We start from the raw sequence: 17,071 nt of genomic DNA on the forward strand, positions 1-17,071 counted from the left end.
AGGTGAGATCGTATCATACTGACCCCATCTGAGCATGTCTTCCTTATTAATTGAGGGTGGTGGGGCTGGAGTTTCTTCAAGTCACTGGTCCATTGAATCTGATACCAAGTCTGCCTGGGTGTTACTCATTTCCCATGCTATTTTCATGTCAAATACTGCTGTCCCTTTATTATGCAAGGGATACAACGAATTGAAACCTAGTTGGACTTCCTCCCACTTAACATTCTTCTACTTTCCTGTTGACATCTTCTACCTTCCAACTTCCGTATTTACATTGAAAAAGCTGTTGCTGGGTAGGTTGGTTATTTTTTTTTTTCCCATCAGACTCATAGGGATATTTTTGGATTATTGGTTATGATGAATATTTATGGAAAATGTTGCTGTGCACTCCAGTGAGAAATCAGTGTTAAAGAGGCTGGCCCCACAGCTATCTCTGTGTCTCTGGAAGCTATGTCCTTTTTATATTTAATTAGTGCCAAGTATAGGGTCTTGCGTGAAGGAGGACCCAGATTGAACTCCTATAGCGTGATGTGTGTTTGTTTCATGCACTCTACTGTGTTTACTGATTTATGGCATTTAATTATCAATCCGTTAATCCAAGTTTTTGTTTAATTGGATTCATCAAACTAATTGTACGAATTCCACTCTGATATCATGGCCTGGATCTGGATATCAGATTCCCTTAATAAACAGAAGCAGTTAATGTGTTCCTGCTTCTTCCTGATCAGGAGGCCTGCAGTCCTCTGGTCTTGCTTGTTTCGTAGCATTTCCTTTTGTATTCGGCATTTCCTTGAGTGCCCTCTTTGCTTCTTGGAACCTTGCCTTTCTACCATCACCATTCTCACAGGTCCCTGCTCTATCGGGCCTAAAATGGTAGGGAAGAAAGGAAGAGGAGGGAAGTAAGAAGAGAGGAAAAGGTGACTTCTATTCTCAGTCACTGTGTCTGTGGGTGTATTTTTTAGGAAGTTTAAAATCTAAACTCCCTGTCTACAGTCTTGGCCTGTCTTGAAGGTTGTGAGTCAACTTAGTGAATACGTGCAAGGTACTTTTAGGCTGTCTGGCTGGGACATAGGTTGGGTCCAATGAAAGTAATAGTTCAACATAGCATTCTCCTTAGATGGCAGGCTCCAGGCAAGTAGAAAAGCCCATGGCTCTGCCTGGAAGTTCTCGTGCAGGTCCAGCGTATCACTAACTGGTGCTTCAGACATTGAGATGAGGCAAGTACTTAGCATTCAGTTTCTTAAGAAAGTGATTAGCTTCATAGACATCTAGACAATTTTTAAACATAAGAATATGGCTTTCTTTTCCTCGGGGGGTGCTGTCCATTTTTGTCCATTGGATGGAAGGTGCTATCACAATATAAATGGTGCATTGCCTATGATCAGCAAGGGCTTCTTAAGTTACTCCCACTTCCTCAGTGATATTGTCCAGTCTCATTCCTTCAAATGCCAATCCCAAATGTCTCTGTTCCAGAACTTTCCCAAACTCCAGACTCAGATAACCAGCCTCACACTTGACATCTCCACTGAATGTCTAAAAACTTCTCAAATTTAACAAATCCAAAGCTAAATTCTTGTCTCCCCAACCAGTTTCACTTCTCATTCTTCCCATCTCAGTTGATGGCAATTTCTGTTTTTTTCTGGTGGCTTAGGGTAAAAATCTGTAGTCATTCTTGACTTTTTTTTTGAAACAGAATTTTGCTCTTTGTTGCCCAGGCTGGAGTGCAGTGGCGCGATCTTGGGTCACTGCAACCTCCGCCTCCCAGGTTAAACGATTCTCCTGTCTCAGCCTCCCGAGTAGCTGGGATTACAGGTGCCCACCACCACACCCAGATAATTTTTGTATTTTTAGTAGAGATGGGGTTTCACCATGTTGGCCAGGCTGGTTTTGAACTCCTGACCTCAGGTGATGCACCTGCCTCGGCCTCCCAAAGTGCTGGAATTACAGGCGTGAGCTACCGCGCCCAGCCGACTTTTCTTTTTCTCACACCTGACATTTGACCCACTAGGAAAGCTATTGTCTCTACCTTTAAAATATATCTAAAATCTACCCACTTATCACTAACTCCTGCTAATGCACTAGTTTAAGTCCCTGTTGGGACATAGAACATGATACTACAAAGTACAGCACCTTGGAAACTGAGAAAACAGCAGAAGCAGAAAGGTCACTCTGACCATCCGCTGTCTTTCTGTGTGAGAGCTGATCTTAAAGGATTCTGTTGGTTACCTTCCCTGGAAAGTGGGCATAAGACCCTTATGTGACAGTTGCCCTGCCCCCTCTCCTGGAGGGAAGGAATGCTACACAGAGGCCAAGAAGATTCTGAACAAACAGGCCATGCTGAGCTCCAGTTTATCACCATTAGATCATATGCTTTTTGTCCAATCATGTTTCTACATAGCTGTCCATTCTTCATATGCTTCATTGAACTTAAGCACAAAAATAGACAGTTTTCTCTGGGTCTTGGGGTCTTCATCTCTGAAGGCTCCTATATCACATAAAACTTTGGTTACATAAATTTGTCATGCCTTTCTCTTGTTAACCTGTCTTTTGTTATAGGGGTGTCAGCCATGACCCTGGTGATGGGTGAGAACAATATTCTACTTTTCCTCCTCCACATCCTCATCATCTTTTCCTGGACGATTGCACTAACCTCGTCCATGTCTTTCTGCTTCCACCCCATCCTCCCCTATGGTGTATTCTCAACATAGTAGCTGTAGGTCAATCTCATTTTTTTTCTTCTACAGTGTTTTTCCATTCCACTCAGAACACTCAAAATCCTGACAGTGGCCTTCTAGTTACTACAGCTGTGCAACAAAACATCCCCAAACTTAATGACTTAACATCACCATTTATTATGTGCAAAATTCTGTGAGTCAGGAATTCAGACAGCTTACAGTGGGGGGACTTGTCTCCATCTTGTGGTGTTTGGATCCCTCAGACTCAAAGGCACTAACCACCTGAAAGCTCACTCACTCAGATATCTGGAGATTGGTGCTGGATGTAGTCTAAGACCATCACCCAGGTTTTCAGCTGAAACACTTACACAGGGCCTCTCCATGTGGCTTGGGCTTCCTCACAACATGGTGGCGGGGTTCCCAGGACAGAAAGCCAAGCAGAAACTGGACTTTAGCCTCAGAAGAGTTACAGAATACCTTCCATCATACTCAGTGGGTTGGAGCAGTCTCAGCCTGACCACATTCAAGAAGAGGGAAATATACTTTACCTCTTGATAGGGAGCGGCCAGGTTCTGGAAGAGTATGTGGTACCAGAAATATTGCTGTGGCCATTTTGAGACTATAGTTTACCACAGTGGCCTGTGTGATTGGACCTGGGTTGTTTCTCTGCCTTCATCTTTTCTCCCCATGGAACATTCGGCTCTGGCCACACTCGCTGGAGCACACAGTTGTGCTGCTGCCCTGGGGCCTTCAGACTGCCTACTCCATTCGCAAGATGCCTGTCGACTCCCCCTTCCCAGGATGACTTCGACTCTTCCCAGGATGCCTGTCGACTCCCTCTTCCCTCTCTCTGCAAACTTTTAGGCAGTGTCATTTCCCCAGTGATGTCTTCCCTGACCACTCTACAGCCTGTTTCGCTTGCTGTCTTTTTTTCCCCCTTAAATCCTTATTGTCATTATCACCTTCTAATGTTCTATGGAATTTTTATGTTTATTCTTTAGCATCCCTCGCTGCCAGAATGGAAGCACTACAGAAGCAGGAATCTACCTCTTCTGTCCACTGAGCTATCCCACACGCCTAGAACAGTGTGTGGCACATAAATATGTATGGCATGTGAAACAGAGACATGTTTCTGGTTGGGGCATTTGGAACTTGCAATAATTGCTCCAGCTAGCACAACTAAGTTTGTGTGTTAGACAAGCATAAGTCAGTAAGAAAAGATAGCAACTTAAGCAGTTGTTTTCATTGTGTAAATATCTCTTTTTACCTTTTATGGACTAATGAACCAGAATGTGTAATTGTTTTAATTTCCATCTAAATATTTAGTTTCTTTATGAGGAATGTCAGGGTACTTTTTCCAGTTCCACTGTCCCTCACCTTCCACATACATGTTGACTGAAATAGAAGTCCAAGAATCCCCAGACACTCTAGTAGCATGAATCTGGGCAGCCTGGCTTCTGTGTTTCCACATTCCCCAACTTTAGAGTACATGAGCCCTTCAGCATAAATAACCCTTCAGAATAAAGGTTGGAATAAAAACAATGATAAAACCCACGATAACAATAATAATACTAATAATAGACATGGCAGCATCATTGATCATTCCAGCCACCATTTGCTAGAAACCCCTTGGCTGCAGGTGTTATTCCAGACACTTGGTGTGCATGTCTGTTAGTTATCACCTTGAGAAGAAGGCACCTTCATTCCTCGGATGAGCAAAAGGGGAGAACTTGTTCAAAGTATATCAAATCTCTTTTATCCATAAAGTGCCTCTTCGATCTGTCGAACCATAGCAATCATTCATTCCTTCAACATTTGATAATTAGGAAGCGCTGAGTTTATCTTGAAGAGTAGCCGATCTCATCACTCATTGGAGGTTGAGCAATTGATTTCCAGTTACTGGCAGAATCCCATGTTTTTGTTTGCTTCTCAGTGAAAGGGTCCACAATCCTCCTCTACCTGTAGTGAGGCTTTTCTGGTTCATCTGTAGGATGGGAATCATTACACTGTCAGATTCTCTTTCCCTGTATTGGACAACCAAGCCCATGGCTATCAGTCGGGAAAGGTAGGAGACAGAGCACACGTCGTCCAGTGATAGACTATCAGTGAGCTGCCTTTGAAAGACTACATGAGGCTGGCTCAGCGCTGTTGCTCCAGCCTCTGACTTTCTCCTGCAGAGACACTCAGAGGCCCAGAATCCTCCCCAACTCATGACTTCAGGCAGCCACTCCAATGGATTTGAATGTTTTCCAAATATAGAATGTTACGATTACTAGTGGCTTGACCTCAGTCCTTTGGCTTTGAGCTTTTAGTTGAATGGTTTTTGTTCAATTGTGACTGCAGTTGCATTCACTTTGGATTTCCTTTTTTTCCCCAGAAACAAGTGTGAAGGAAAATACTATGAAGTACATGGAAACACTTAAGGATAAACTGTGCAGGTAAGGATAATAATTTCTGTATTTCAGACTCTGTGGTACATCTAGATTCTTTATTATAACAAAATTTAGTTATATCAGTGAAAAAGGCTGGCCAATTTCTCTAATAAATTAACAAAGACAGACACAAAAAAGCCTTTTGAACCCCATAAGCGAAAGAGCAGGTGCCAGCCCTCGTCTTGTCTTTAAAAAAGTAAGTAGATTAAGGTGTTTAAAAGTGTCTTGGAGCGATCACCGGATAGTTTTCATGTTCCATAAGAAAAAGAAGAGTCTTCTTTGCTACATTAAGTTCAGAATTTATTTCTTAGTCTGTTTTTCCCTTTTTTAAACTTTAGTGTTTGAAGGGAGTCTTAGGGATTTTAAGGCAGTTTATACATGGTTTGGAATAATACAGAAATACACGTCTTAGGTTCTGTTTTGAATCCTGAATCAAAATCAGCATGAAAATTTCTGGTTGTTTTTTTTTAAACCCAATTAGGAATTCATCTTTGAGAAATGTCAGGGATGCTGCCGCATGACAAGATGTTTCTGGCTTTTGTGGATGTGTGCTTAGGAAAATAAATCCCCGTCCTCAGAATCTGTTCCTAATTAAGGCAACAAGTACTGGAGTGGAATATGCGCTTTCTTCCCTGGAAGTCATTTAGTTTTATGGAGACTATTTTGCTACTATTTTGGAATTTGTTAAGTAACTCTTTAGCTAGGCTATGCCTTAAACCTTTGTCTGCTAGGACACTGTCGTGAGCTAAAATGCTGCTTTTCCCTTAAGAGATGTTGAGAGGGCCTGCCTTGCAGCGTCCTACTCTTCAGGGTAAGCAAGGCATTACAGGATTTATTCTCATCGTTGGAAAGAAGTCCTATAACCCCCTGATTGATCTTTCCCTGCTTCCCATGCTCCTAGACTTGGGGAGAATCTATGACACAGGTGATTAGCAGAGGTGAGCAGGATGAGGAGAGCTTGTACTTGGGTCAGGTGCTCCGCTCTGAGTCTGGCCTTCCTCCTCTCCCATGTGTTCGGGACAGATTTCTGGCACATCCTTCTCGATCTCAACTGCATCTGCCATTGTTTTAGCCATCAGCACAGCACGCACCATACATTAGGTTATTGGGCAGCAAGTTGTAGCCATAAGCACATGGGTATTGATAAAGAGACGCCCATTTAAATTGCAGCTCTCCCAAATATAAACTGTCTAACCTCAGGTAAGCGCTCACCTTCAGTTTTTTTCGTTTGTTTATTTGTCTGTTTTGTTTTGTTTTGTTTTAGCTATATAACTGCAGGAAGGGTACCTACCTCCCCAGCTGGTGTGTTAATTTAAATACCGTATGTAAAGCATTCACATGGTTGGCAGTAGGCACGCCTTAGTTTCCTTTTCTTTCCTTCCTTCCTTCCTTCCTTCCTTCCTTCCTTCCTTCCTTCCTTCCTTCCTTCCTTCCTTTCTTCCTTCCTTCCTTCTTTCCTTCCTTCCTTCCTTCCTTCCTTCTTCCCCTCCTCTCCTCCTCTCCTCTTCCCCTCCTCCCCTCCTCTCCTCCTCCCCTCCTCCCCTCCTCTCCTCCTCTCCTTTCCTTTCCTTTCTTTTCTTCTGACAGAGTTTCACTCACTGCCCAGGCTGGAGTGCAATGGCACTATCTCGGCTCACTGCAACCTCTCCCTCCCAGGTACTAGCGATTCTCCTGTCTCAGCCTCCCAAGGGGCTTGGATTTCAGGCAGCACCACCATTGCCCGGCTCTTTTTTTTTTTTTTTAAATTTAGTGGATATAGGGTTTCACCATGTTAGTCAGGCTGGTCGCAAACTCCTGACCTCAGGTGATCCACCCACCTTGGCCTCCCAAAGTGCTGGGATGACAGCTGTGCGCCACCGTGCCTGACTACCTCCTTCTTTTTACCATTAGAACCGATTGAACACTTCTGAGTGAAAAAACACAAACGGCTTTTCCTCTGTTCTCACACAATGCAATAATCAACACAGAAGGCTTCTGTGATGAAATACGTGAGGGTTTCTCCCCACCAAAAAGTAAGCAATCAGTTCTGCCGCAGATACCAGCTGGGTGTCCTCTGACTCAATTCCGACACCAGCTACCTGGAGACAGCATCAGATGCCACAGGTTGAGGGCTCAGTCCCACAAGACTGCCCCACTTACAATGCCAATGGCAGATCCAGGTTGTTTTGCCTGGGCTTCTGACCAACCAGCTAGAAATTGGGATTCCCGTGACCCCCTCCTTGGGTTTGATTAATTTGTTAGACTGGCTCATGAAATTCAGAGAAACACTTATATTTACTGGTTTGTTATAAAGGAGATTACATAGGATACAGATGAAGAGATGCATAGGGTGAGCTGTGGGGAAGGGGCGCCGAGCTTTCATGCCCTCCTTGGGCACACCATCTTCAAGGAACATATTCAGCTATCTGGAAGCTCTCTGTACCCCCTCCTCTTGGGCCTTTTATGGGGACATCACTGGGTAGGCATGATTGAAGTGTGGACAACCATGTAGCAATGTGATTGGACAGAAAGTGTGATCTACCACAAATAGACTGAGTGGGAAAACCCAACAGGACCTGTCTGTTCAGATTCCTCAGCTTCTCTGTGCAGCGTTTCTTCCTTCAGGTATGGGACAGGACTCCTGAAATGAGGGTCTGTGACCTGCAGTCAGACAGAGTAGGTCAGAGAATTTCTTTCCTTCTTGCTTTTTTGTAAGTTCAACTTTTATTTTAGATTCAGGGGCAACATGTATAGGTTTGTTATATGGATGTATCGTGTGATGTGGAGGTTTGGGGTATGATTGATCCTGTCACTCAAGTAGTGAGCATAGTACCCCTGGAACTAGTTTTCAACCCTTGCTTCCCTTCCTCCTCTGTCAGTCTCCAGTATCTGTTGTTCCCATCTTTATATCCATGAGTACCCAGTGTTTAGCTCCCACTTACAAATGAGAACATGCAGTATTTGGTTTTTCGTTCCTGCATTACTTTGCTTAGAATAATGGCCTCCAGCTGCATCTATGTTGCTGCAAAGTACATGATTTTATTATTTTTATGACCGCATAGTACTCCATGGTATAAATGTACCATGTTTTCTTTATCCAGTTCACCACTGATGGGCATCTAGGTTGATTCCATGTCTTTGCTATTGTGAATAGTGCTGTGATGAACATGCGAGTGCATGTGTCTTTTTGGTAGAATGGTTTATTCTCTTTTGGAGATATACCCAGTGATGGGATTGCTGTGTTGAATCTGTCTTAAGTTCTTTGAGAAATCTGCAAACTGCTTCTACAGTGACTGAACTAATTTACATTCCCACCAACAGTGTATGAGTGCTCCCTTTTCTTCACAACCTCTCCAGCATCTGTTGTTTTTTGGCTTTTTAGTAATAGCCATTCTGACTAATGTGAGATGGTATCTCATTATGGTTTTGATTTACATTTCTCTGATAATTAATGATGTTAAGCTTTTTTTTTTGTATTTTTGTTAGCTGCTTGTATGTCTTCTTTTGAGAAGTACCTGTTCATGTATTTGCCCAATTTTTAATGGAGTTATTTGTTTTTACTTTGTCAAATTGTTTAAGTTCCTTATAGATTCTGGATAGTAGACCTTTGTTAGATGCATAGTTTGGAAATATTTTCTCCCATTCTGTAGGTTGTCTGTTTACTCTGTTGATAGTTTATTTCTCTGTGCAGAAACTCTTTAGTTTGATTAGGTCCCACTTGTCAATTTTTGTTTTTGTTGCAATTGTTTTTGAGGATGTGGGCATAACTTCTTTCCCAAGGCTGATGCATCCATAAAAGAGCCTGAATATCCAAAGCAATCCTGAGCAAAAAGAACAAAGCTGGAGGCATCATGTTACCCAACTTCTAACTATACTATAAGGCTACAGTAACAAAAACAGCAGGGTGCCGGTATAAAAGCTGAGAATTTCTTTATGGCCAGCTCCAAGACAGAAAGGCGGGGGGAGATTAGGGTGTATTTTTAGTTTTTATGACCTGCCTAGGGGAAAAATAACAGTGGGTGTGGGAATTACGAGTCAGGAACTGTAGATGAAAACCTATATACATAATTACGACAGTCATGCCTGGAACTCATCCTCTCTCCCTCCATGTCAGCTCCTCCCCCTTTTCATCCAGCCCAATGCATGGCCCACCACCCACCTGGCTGCCTGGGTGGGCAGGCACCATGGACTCATGCTGGCTCCCCCACTTCCTTTCTCACTCAGTTCTGGAGTCTTGTTAGTCTTACCTCTTTAGTATCTCACAAGCCTGCCTACCTTTATCACACTGACAGTGTGGGCCCCTCTTCTGATCCTAGTAGCAACTTTTCCTGCTTGGCTGTTCCACTGTTGCCCTCTTATCACCTTCTCTAAGTTGTTTTGAGTAAGCATCTTAAAATATCCATCTGGTCATCGCACAAGGCTACCAGATGTCCTAAGGATAAAGCCTAAATGTCTTACTGTGGTTCATGACGTTCTTCCATGTGGCCTCTGCATGTACTTGAGTATCACCCATCACCACCCCATCATCACCCTATTGCAGCTGATACTTGTTCCCTTATGCTTCCCAATGCCATTGCATTTTTTTTTTCTGGAAAGAAACTAATTTAGAGGGGGACAGGGTTAAGGGGTATCATCCAGAGAAGTATTTGATTGAACCATGTGAAATTGCTGATATTTCACCATTTTTGACCTATAAAAATGACAATTTCATATAGTTAACCCAATACTTAGGGATTTGAAGTCATCTTCAGGAGGGTCAGATGCTGTAGACTGAGGCTGGCTGGTCTCCTTGCCCTTGACACACAGGCATAGCTTGCTCCCCAACCCCTCTGCATGTGGCCTGGTGGGCCTCTCCCAGCCCACCCCTCACCCTCACCAGGCCTTCCCATTCAGCCTTCAAGGTTTAGATTTCTCCTCTATGAAACGTTCCCTGACTCACCAAGACTGAGTAATGTGCTTGCAATGATTTATTCTCACTTTCCAAGTGCTCCTTGACAGGTATTATAATGTAGCAGGACAAGCCGCAGACAAAACCCCTCAGACACTGAGTTAAAGAAGGAAGGGCTTTATTCAGCCGGGAGCTTTGGCAAGACTCACGTCTCCAACAACCGAGCTCCCAGAGTGAGCAATTCCTGTCCCTTTTAAGGGCTCACAGCTTTAAGGGGGTCTGCATGAGAGGGTCGTGATCGATTGAGCAAGCAGGGAGTATGTGACTGGGGGCTGTATGCACCGGTAATTAGAATGGAACAGAACAGGACAGGGATTTTCACAGTGCTTTTCTATACAATGTCTGTAATCTATAGATAACATAACCAATTAGGTCAGGGGTCAATTCTTAACTACCAGGCCCAGGGTGTGGCGCTGGGCTGTCTGCTTGTGGATTTCATTTCTGCCTTTTAGTTTTTACTTCTTCTTTCTTTGGAGGCAGAAATTGGGCATAAGACAATATGAGGGGTGGTCTCCTCCCTTAATAAGATTAAGTCTGCCTTGTTCAAGACTGTATTCTCAGTGATTTGCCAGTGCTGGATGGTACAGGGGTTCCCAATAAACATGTATTGAATGAATGATGGAATAAATATGTGAATTAGTGCAAATAATTTAGAAACATCCTAAGCTCATCTTCTATCATCTCCAGCCTCTTTCTCTGCCTCTCCAGGCTTGCTGATGTTGCAAAGCCACCTTGCCCCTGGCTTCTTGACTCACATACCTTAGCTACCTAGGATCCTGCCACAGTCTCAAATGACCATGATGGTAGCTGGCCCTTCCTGTAGCCTGCTTCTGGAAGGCCCTTTTCATGCTATTTCAAGCTATTAGGAGGCCTGGCTCAGATTTGTGTGAACTGGTATGGTGGAAACAATGGAACAGGGAGGAGAAAAAGCAACTAGGAGTCTGCAACCCCTCTGGCAGTAGGCAATTCTATTCTCACTTCAGAACAGGAGGCCAGAGTGGATGCTGCAAAAACCTGCTGACCATCAGGATCTCTGTGACGGAGACCAGTAGTTATGGTAGTTCTCAGACACTGTGGGCTCCACTGAGAATCTGTCACCTTCACAGTTCCTTTCCAAGAGGATCAACATTTTACAATAGGAAAACAGTTTTAATACCTGACACAATGGTGCATCTTAGTGACTGCTTGATTAACATGTCAAGTTATCCATTAAAGAAGATGAAAATCTGTACCTGTTCCCCCTGTTTAGCGTGTCTTGGTCTTACAGGATTTTAGAGAGGAAGCAGCTGAGAACAGAATGGGTTGCTCCTTTTCCATTAGAATGCTGGAGAGCATACAGTTAAAGATCAGAGCTAAGAAACCTAGATCTGGCTAGTCACCACTTTGGGGACAAATTCAAATGATAGCACTATCTTTGTTACTCTCTCAAAGTATACAGAGACCTGAAGGCCCAGATATTGGGGCAAACTCAGGTGGACTCAAGATCCACTCTCTATCAAGCACATCAAGTGAATTAGAAAGTTAGGAAGTATCTGATTCTGTCAGTGGTTCAAAAGCACATCTTGCATAACCCAAAGCCAAAAGTGGGCAAATATTACATGAGGACTTCTAGTGTATGTTTAAACAAGGATTTGCCTTGTAATCTTCTGATTTATAAGTTAGATGCATATATTCCTGTTCCTCCTTCTACAAAGGAGAGATTCCATTTGTGGAATCTTTTTTCCAATTTTCACCTGTTTTAGGGATATCCCTCCTTCTCCTTATGTATAGCCAGATATCCAGGAGGGTGGCTGCAGTCAGTTACCTGGTCATTCCATAGAGACTTTCATCTCTATTCCTATCACTACTACCTGCAACTTGGCCCATTAAATTATCTTCTAACAGCCTCTCTTCCCCCTGGCTCACAACAGTTTACTCTGCTCTTCTCCCACAACCAGAATGACTTTCTTACCATCCTGTTAGGCTCCCTTCGCATCCAGCCTAAATTCCACAGTCCTTGTTATGTCCTTCTCCTCTCTGCCTCTTGGGCTTTTCATGAGGTGGTTCCAGCCTACTGGTCCAACCTCATCTCTGTAATCCTCACCTGCACCAAGTGACTGATGCTCCATTCTAGCCCATTTCCCCATGTTAGCTGTGCTCCACAGCAGCACCTTTGCAGAGCCCTCCCCGACCTAGCCCCTGTGCTCACACTCACTCTTATGACTCAGCACAATTGTCCTTCTCTATAAAGTCTTTCTGGCCTCCTGCTGTTTCCTGCGTGGTACCCATAGTGGTAGCCACTTACGTGAATGTGTTGCATTCACTCAGTCTGTCTAATTCTCTTAGACTGTGAGATCCTTGTAGATGGAGTCTTTACCTTTCTTATATTCTAAGTGGTATTGTAAGGTTTCCATGCCTTACTTTCCTTGTATTCCAAGTGGTTGACATGCTGTTTGGCATGTAGTCAACAGACAATTGTACTTAATGAGTGGATAAATAGCAGTTTTATCTTGTTCCTCCTTGAAAATTTATTTGCAACTTGGCTATCTTGACACTATATTCTCAACTCTTACATTCAGAAAGTCAAGGCAACCTGAGAAGATACAGTGCCCAAATCCATTTGTCTTGCCATCAAATCTTACTGGTATATAATAGAATAGAAAAAACTACTCTTAAAGAGCTTGACCAACTTACTCTCACTCCTTCAGGTTTATTGTTTCCAGAGGTTAGTAGTTAAGTGTAATTTTTTCTCCTAGTTTGTTTTCTCTTATAGACAAACCTTGCTTTAATTTTTATTTTCTAAATTACTACATATTCTCTGTTATCTGTCTTTTTTAAAGAGTCAAATGAAATATTCAGAAGTCCTTACTTTGTAGATGAGTTCCTGTTTAAATGGATCTTATATCTCTCACCATTGTATAGGAGGAATTCATTAATGCCCTATAGCAAACTCATGTCTCTGGCCCAAGTGGGCCAAGCCCTCCCCTTGAGGATGGGTGTAGTGGTTCCATTTAACTGATGGAATCTTGTACGCATGACTAATGTGAATATTTCTCTTCTTTCTAGAATCTCTTCATTCTAACTCTACTTTTTTTTTCTGAAGTTGAACATAAAACCTTTGCCACAAACTCTTGAGCACTTAGTGGATTATAGGTGATGTTTGCTTCCTTGTACTCTAGTGTGTTCCTCAAGTGTTTGTTTCCAGTGTGCCTCACACTTTTATCATCAGGAAAGACAAACAAAAAATCATTTAGATCTGTTTTGAACATAGAAGAAAGTAGTTGGATACCTCCTTGGAGGCCATTCTTAGCTTTAGAAGGAACTATCAAGAACTCAATGGTCTTATCTGAAATTTACTTTGAAATTTAGAGACCGATGTATTTTTCCAAAGATGATCCAGTTCTCTTTTTAAAAACTAGTGTTTACTTTTTAATTATTAAAATTTCAATAGGAAGCCTGATGTGGAATGATAGCCAGGTGAACTCACCCTGCTGATGAATGTCCAGAGGTGGCCAGCAGGGTAAGCAACACCTCAAAGACCAAGATCGGCTCCCTCCCAGTCTCCCAGAGCCTGTGTGACATAGCCAAAAAAGACTGTCAACTGCCAACTGCTTTCAATCTAATGAAGGTGGGAATTAGGGTCAAAGATTGGAGCAATTGTTTCCAAAACAGGTGCACACAAAACAGTTTACTGGAGTGTGGAAAGAACATATTATAATTTCTGTTTTATGCTTCCGTTTCATCCATGTATATTTTATCTTTAAAAATGTTTTATATGTATATAGTATTACAAGTATATCATTTGTGCAACAAATATTGGTGTTTCATAATTTTCTTACTGATGAGTGCATGCGGTTTAAATTAGAGAGTGTTGAAAAAATATTCATTTACTTATGTTCTAATATTAAACCATAGCAGTGTCCATAAAAATATTCATTGTTGGATTATACACTTTTGAACTTTGAAGCTATTTGACTATACTGACCAATTTTACAAGAGAAACAATGATTTACATCATGTTATCAGTTGAAATGCAAACTATAAGAAAATATAAAGCACTTAATTCTACAAAGTTAAATGTGATTTTTGCATTTAACTTTTACCTTATTTTATCTCATCAGAAAAATCTTAAGTATGCTTAAAATAATAATGCATAAACTAAACATACACAGAGAAAAAAATGCATAAAATATAACAAAATGGCGTGAATTAAAAAGAGTAAAATAAGGAAGGAAAACAAAGGTAAGAAAAACATTAGTAACATTTTGATGGGGATTAGACTCACCACCATAGTAGTTCACTATTCTAGATACTCAATGAAGTATTAACTGATATGTATGTAAAACTAAGTAATGTTTTACAATGTAAAATGTAAATGATATAATTTATAATTAACTTTTCTGCATTGGCCTATTGGTCATTATAATACTTTCCATTCTCTGAGAACCCATGTAGTGAATTTTAACTCAGAAATAACTTTCCCAGGAAATGTTCACTTGTGACGGAATTTAGTTTCCAGAGTACTCAGATCAATTCAAAAAATCTACATGCATTTCTTCAGAAAGAGAAAGCAGAGTTCCATCCTCTAGAATTCCAGCTCCCCATTTGAGGAAAGTCTTTCCTTCAGAACGAGAAAAGAAGCCACCAACCCCAAATTGGAACTGGCCTCTTCACATCTGGACCACAACATGGGGGGCGGAGGCAACTCTTCCCTTCTCGGTACCCTGAGCAGAAGTACCAGACACAGTAATTAATATAAAAGGTGTCCTTCCTCTTGAGGCATTACTTTCAAAGCAAAAACAAAAACAAAAAACCCTTATACACACACAAAAAAACCTGTTTCTGTTTCCCTATGTAGTGAAGACCCCTGAGGTTGGCAGCAGTGTTGTCTACCGCCAACTCCCTGTGGTCGATCTGGAAGCTTCATATAGAGAGGGGCTCATGAAGGGGTCTCGTCAGTAACCCCTCTCCTGAAGATTGTTATTTTCAAGTACCAGCTCTGGAATCAGATCGTCTGGATTCAAGTGTGGTCACTTCTGAGCTGTGGGTCTTTACCAGGTTAATACAGCTCTTAAAGACTTGATTTTCTGTCATAACAATGGGACAACAGTAGAATAAGATAAAAACTATTTCTTACATATAATAAAGGATTAATCAATGATCACTAGAATGTACTAGTAGGAATTATGGCACCATGGAAATTATGAAACCAAGAAACTCTACATTAAAAAATAGGTTTTATTTTATAAAAACAGAAGAGAATCCCTTATCTTCCTGGTGAAATTATGGGGAGCAGAGAGATGTTTACTTGTAGCTAGTACCCTCCATTAAGGATCTGCCAAACCTTCTGATTATCCAAACACCCAGCTTTTTTTTTTTTTTTTTTTTTTTTTTTTTTTTTTTTTGCTGTCTGCCCTTCGGCCAGCTGTTAGCACCTCCTGCAGAGGATGGGAAGAAAAAGAAATGAGGTAATTGAGTTCTTGCTAATGGCCGTGACAGAAGATTTAGAGACGTGAGTTGTTCCTACAATCAAGTGGCAGGGATCCTAGAGCACACTGCGGCTCTCAGAACCGATCTGGCTGTTTTGGAGTTTCTGAGATTGACAGAGCCCTGAGTTCCCAGGCTCCAAAGCTCAGGTGCTGGGGAGGATTTCCCATCACTTCTGAGATTTGGGGAGCTCCAAGGCCCCTCCTCTTGACCTTCAGTGGAGCTCAAAAGAAAATCATCTTGTCTGTCATTGATGGACATTTGGGTTGATTCCAAGTCTTTGCTATTGTGAATAGTGCCACAATAAACATACGTGTGCATGTGTCTTTATAGCAGCATGATTTATAATCCTTTGGGTATATACCCAGTAATGGGATGGCTGCTTTCTTTCTGGTATTTTCCTTGGAGAAGGCAAAAATATTACCCTAGAGAATGGCATGGAGAGAAAAGAAAGAAAAGAAGAAGAAGGAAGATTACAAGTGAAGCCCTGTGGGCTTGTCTGGTGCGGGCCCTCTTCCCAAGACTTAACAGCATGGAAATAATCTGGGTAGCACTACGAGGGTGGAATCCGTGGGGTCTTAGTTGCCTGTCGTCATTTGCTTTGTCATTGATAATTCAACACTTAATCGAATGCGGTGGTGTTTTTGAAAGATAGCCTGAAGAAAAAGATGACCATGACTTTCACTAATAGAATAGAAAATAGATAGGAGATTGATTATCACTTAAAACAAAAGGGTTCATTAAATAGGTTCCACTGTGTTGCGCAATTCAACCCAAAGTTTCTCTGCTGTAAAGCAATGATACGATCACTCTGCCAACTGAGATCAATTGAGAAATCAATATTTAAGAAGGTTTGAGATTTGGCAAGGTGCTCAGTGACTGAGGAAACACGAAGATTCCTCTTTCTTTAAGTTGACAGAAAGATATTCAGCTGTGATTTTTATGTGGACTGAGCTAAGGAAGGGACTGAGCTAAGGAAGGCAGTGTCTTTTGTGGGTTATGTCCATGGTGCTCTATGAACCTGTGCACCCATTATCCCCCAATATGTTAATGTGCTTCACAGTGTGCACATTTCAAGGCACTTGTCACAGTTTTAAAAAGACAATTTAATTAATTAATGGTGAATGTTCAATCTTAGATGATTTTTATAAACTCAAGATAAACCATTATAGCTTGAGTGTTTTTGATGCATTTTGGCTGGGGAGAGTTAAGAAATCTTAAAGAAAAATTAATTGCTGTATCAGTGGAAACCCCAGTAGGTAGATAACAAATTTGTCATTAATTAAATGAGAAGACTTTTTAATGATTCGAGGAAGCGTCGTCAAGATTGTATGATAGTTTAATTTGCTAACATGGTATGAACCCGTTAGCTTCAGACACATGATTAATAAAAGTAGAACCCCTCATGGAATTTCTCAGATGCTCAGTTCTAGCATGCAGTCAGTTCTGAGACTTGTTCAATGTCCTTATCTCACTTTACTGATGACAGTTCTGCAGCAGCCGTGGCAAATGTAGGTTAGACAAAATATTACATGCAACATTTTCTATGATTCATTTTGCTCCTTTTTCCC

The 17,071-nt window shown here is 41.7% G+C and overlaps 1 protein-coding gene across 6 annotated transcripts in view; it reads left to right on the plus strand.

The window, feature by feature from the left end:
• DISC1 (DISC1 scaffold protein) overlaps window positions 1–17,071 on the plus strand; it is a 403,406-nt gene that overhangs the window by 318,792 nt on the left and 67,543 nt on the right. For 5 of the 6 annotated variants that reach the window (XM_025386838.1, XM_025386847.1, XM_025386853.1 and 2 more), the window contains one exon: window positions 5,053–5,113. The exons of the other annotated variant lie outside the window; for it this stretch is intronic. In XM_025386838.1, the coding sequence (XP_025242623.1) occupies window positions 5,053–5,113 (61 nt within the window). The remainder of the gene's footprint in view (window positions 1–5,052; window positions 5,114–17,071) is intronic. 6 annotated transcript variants of the gene reach the window in all.

Source organism: Theropithecus gelada, chromosome 1 (genome assembly GCF_003255815.1).
Source record: "Theropithecus gelada isolate Dixy chromosome 1, Tgel_1.0, whole genome shotgun sequence".
NCBI classification, from domain to species: Eukaryota; Metazoa; Chordata; class Mammalia; order Primates; family Cercopithecidae; genus Theropithecus; species Theropithecus gelada.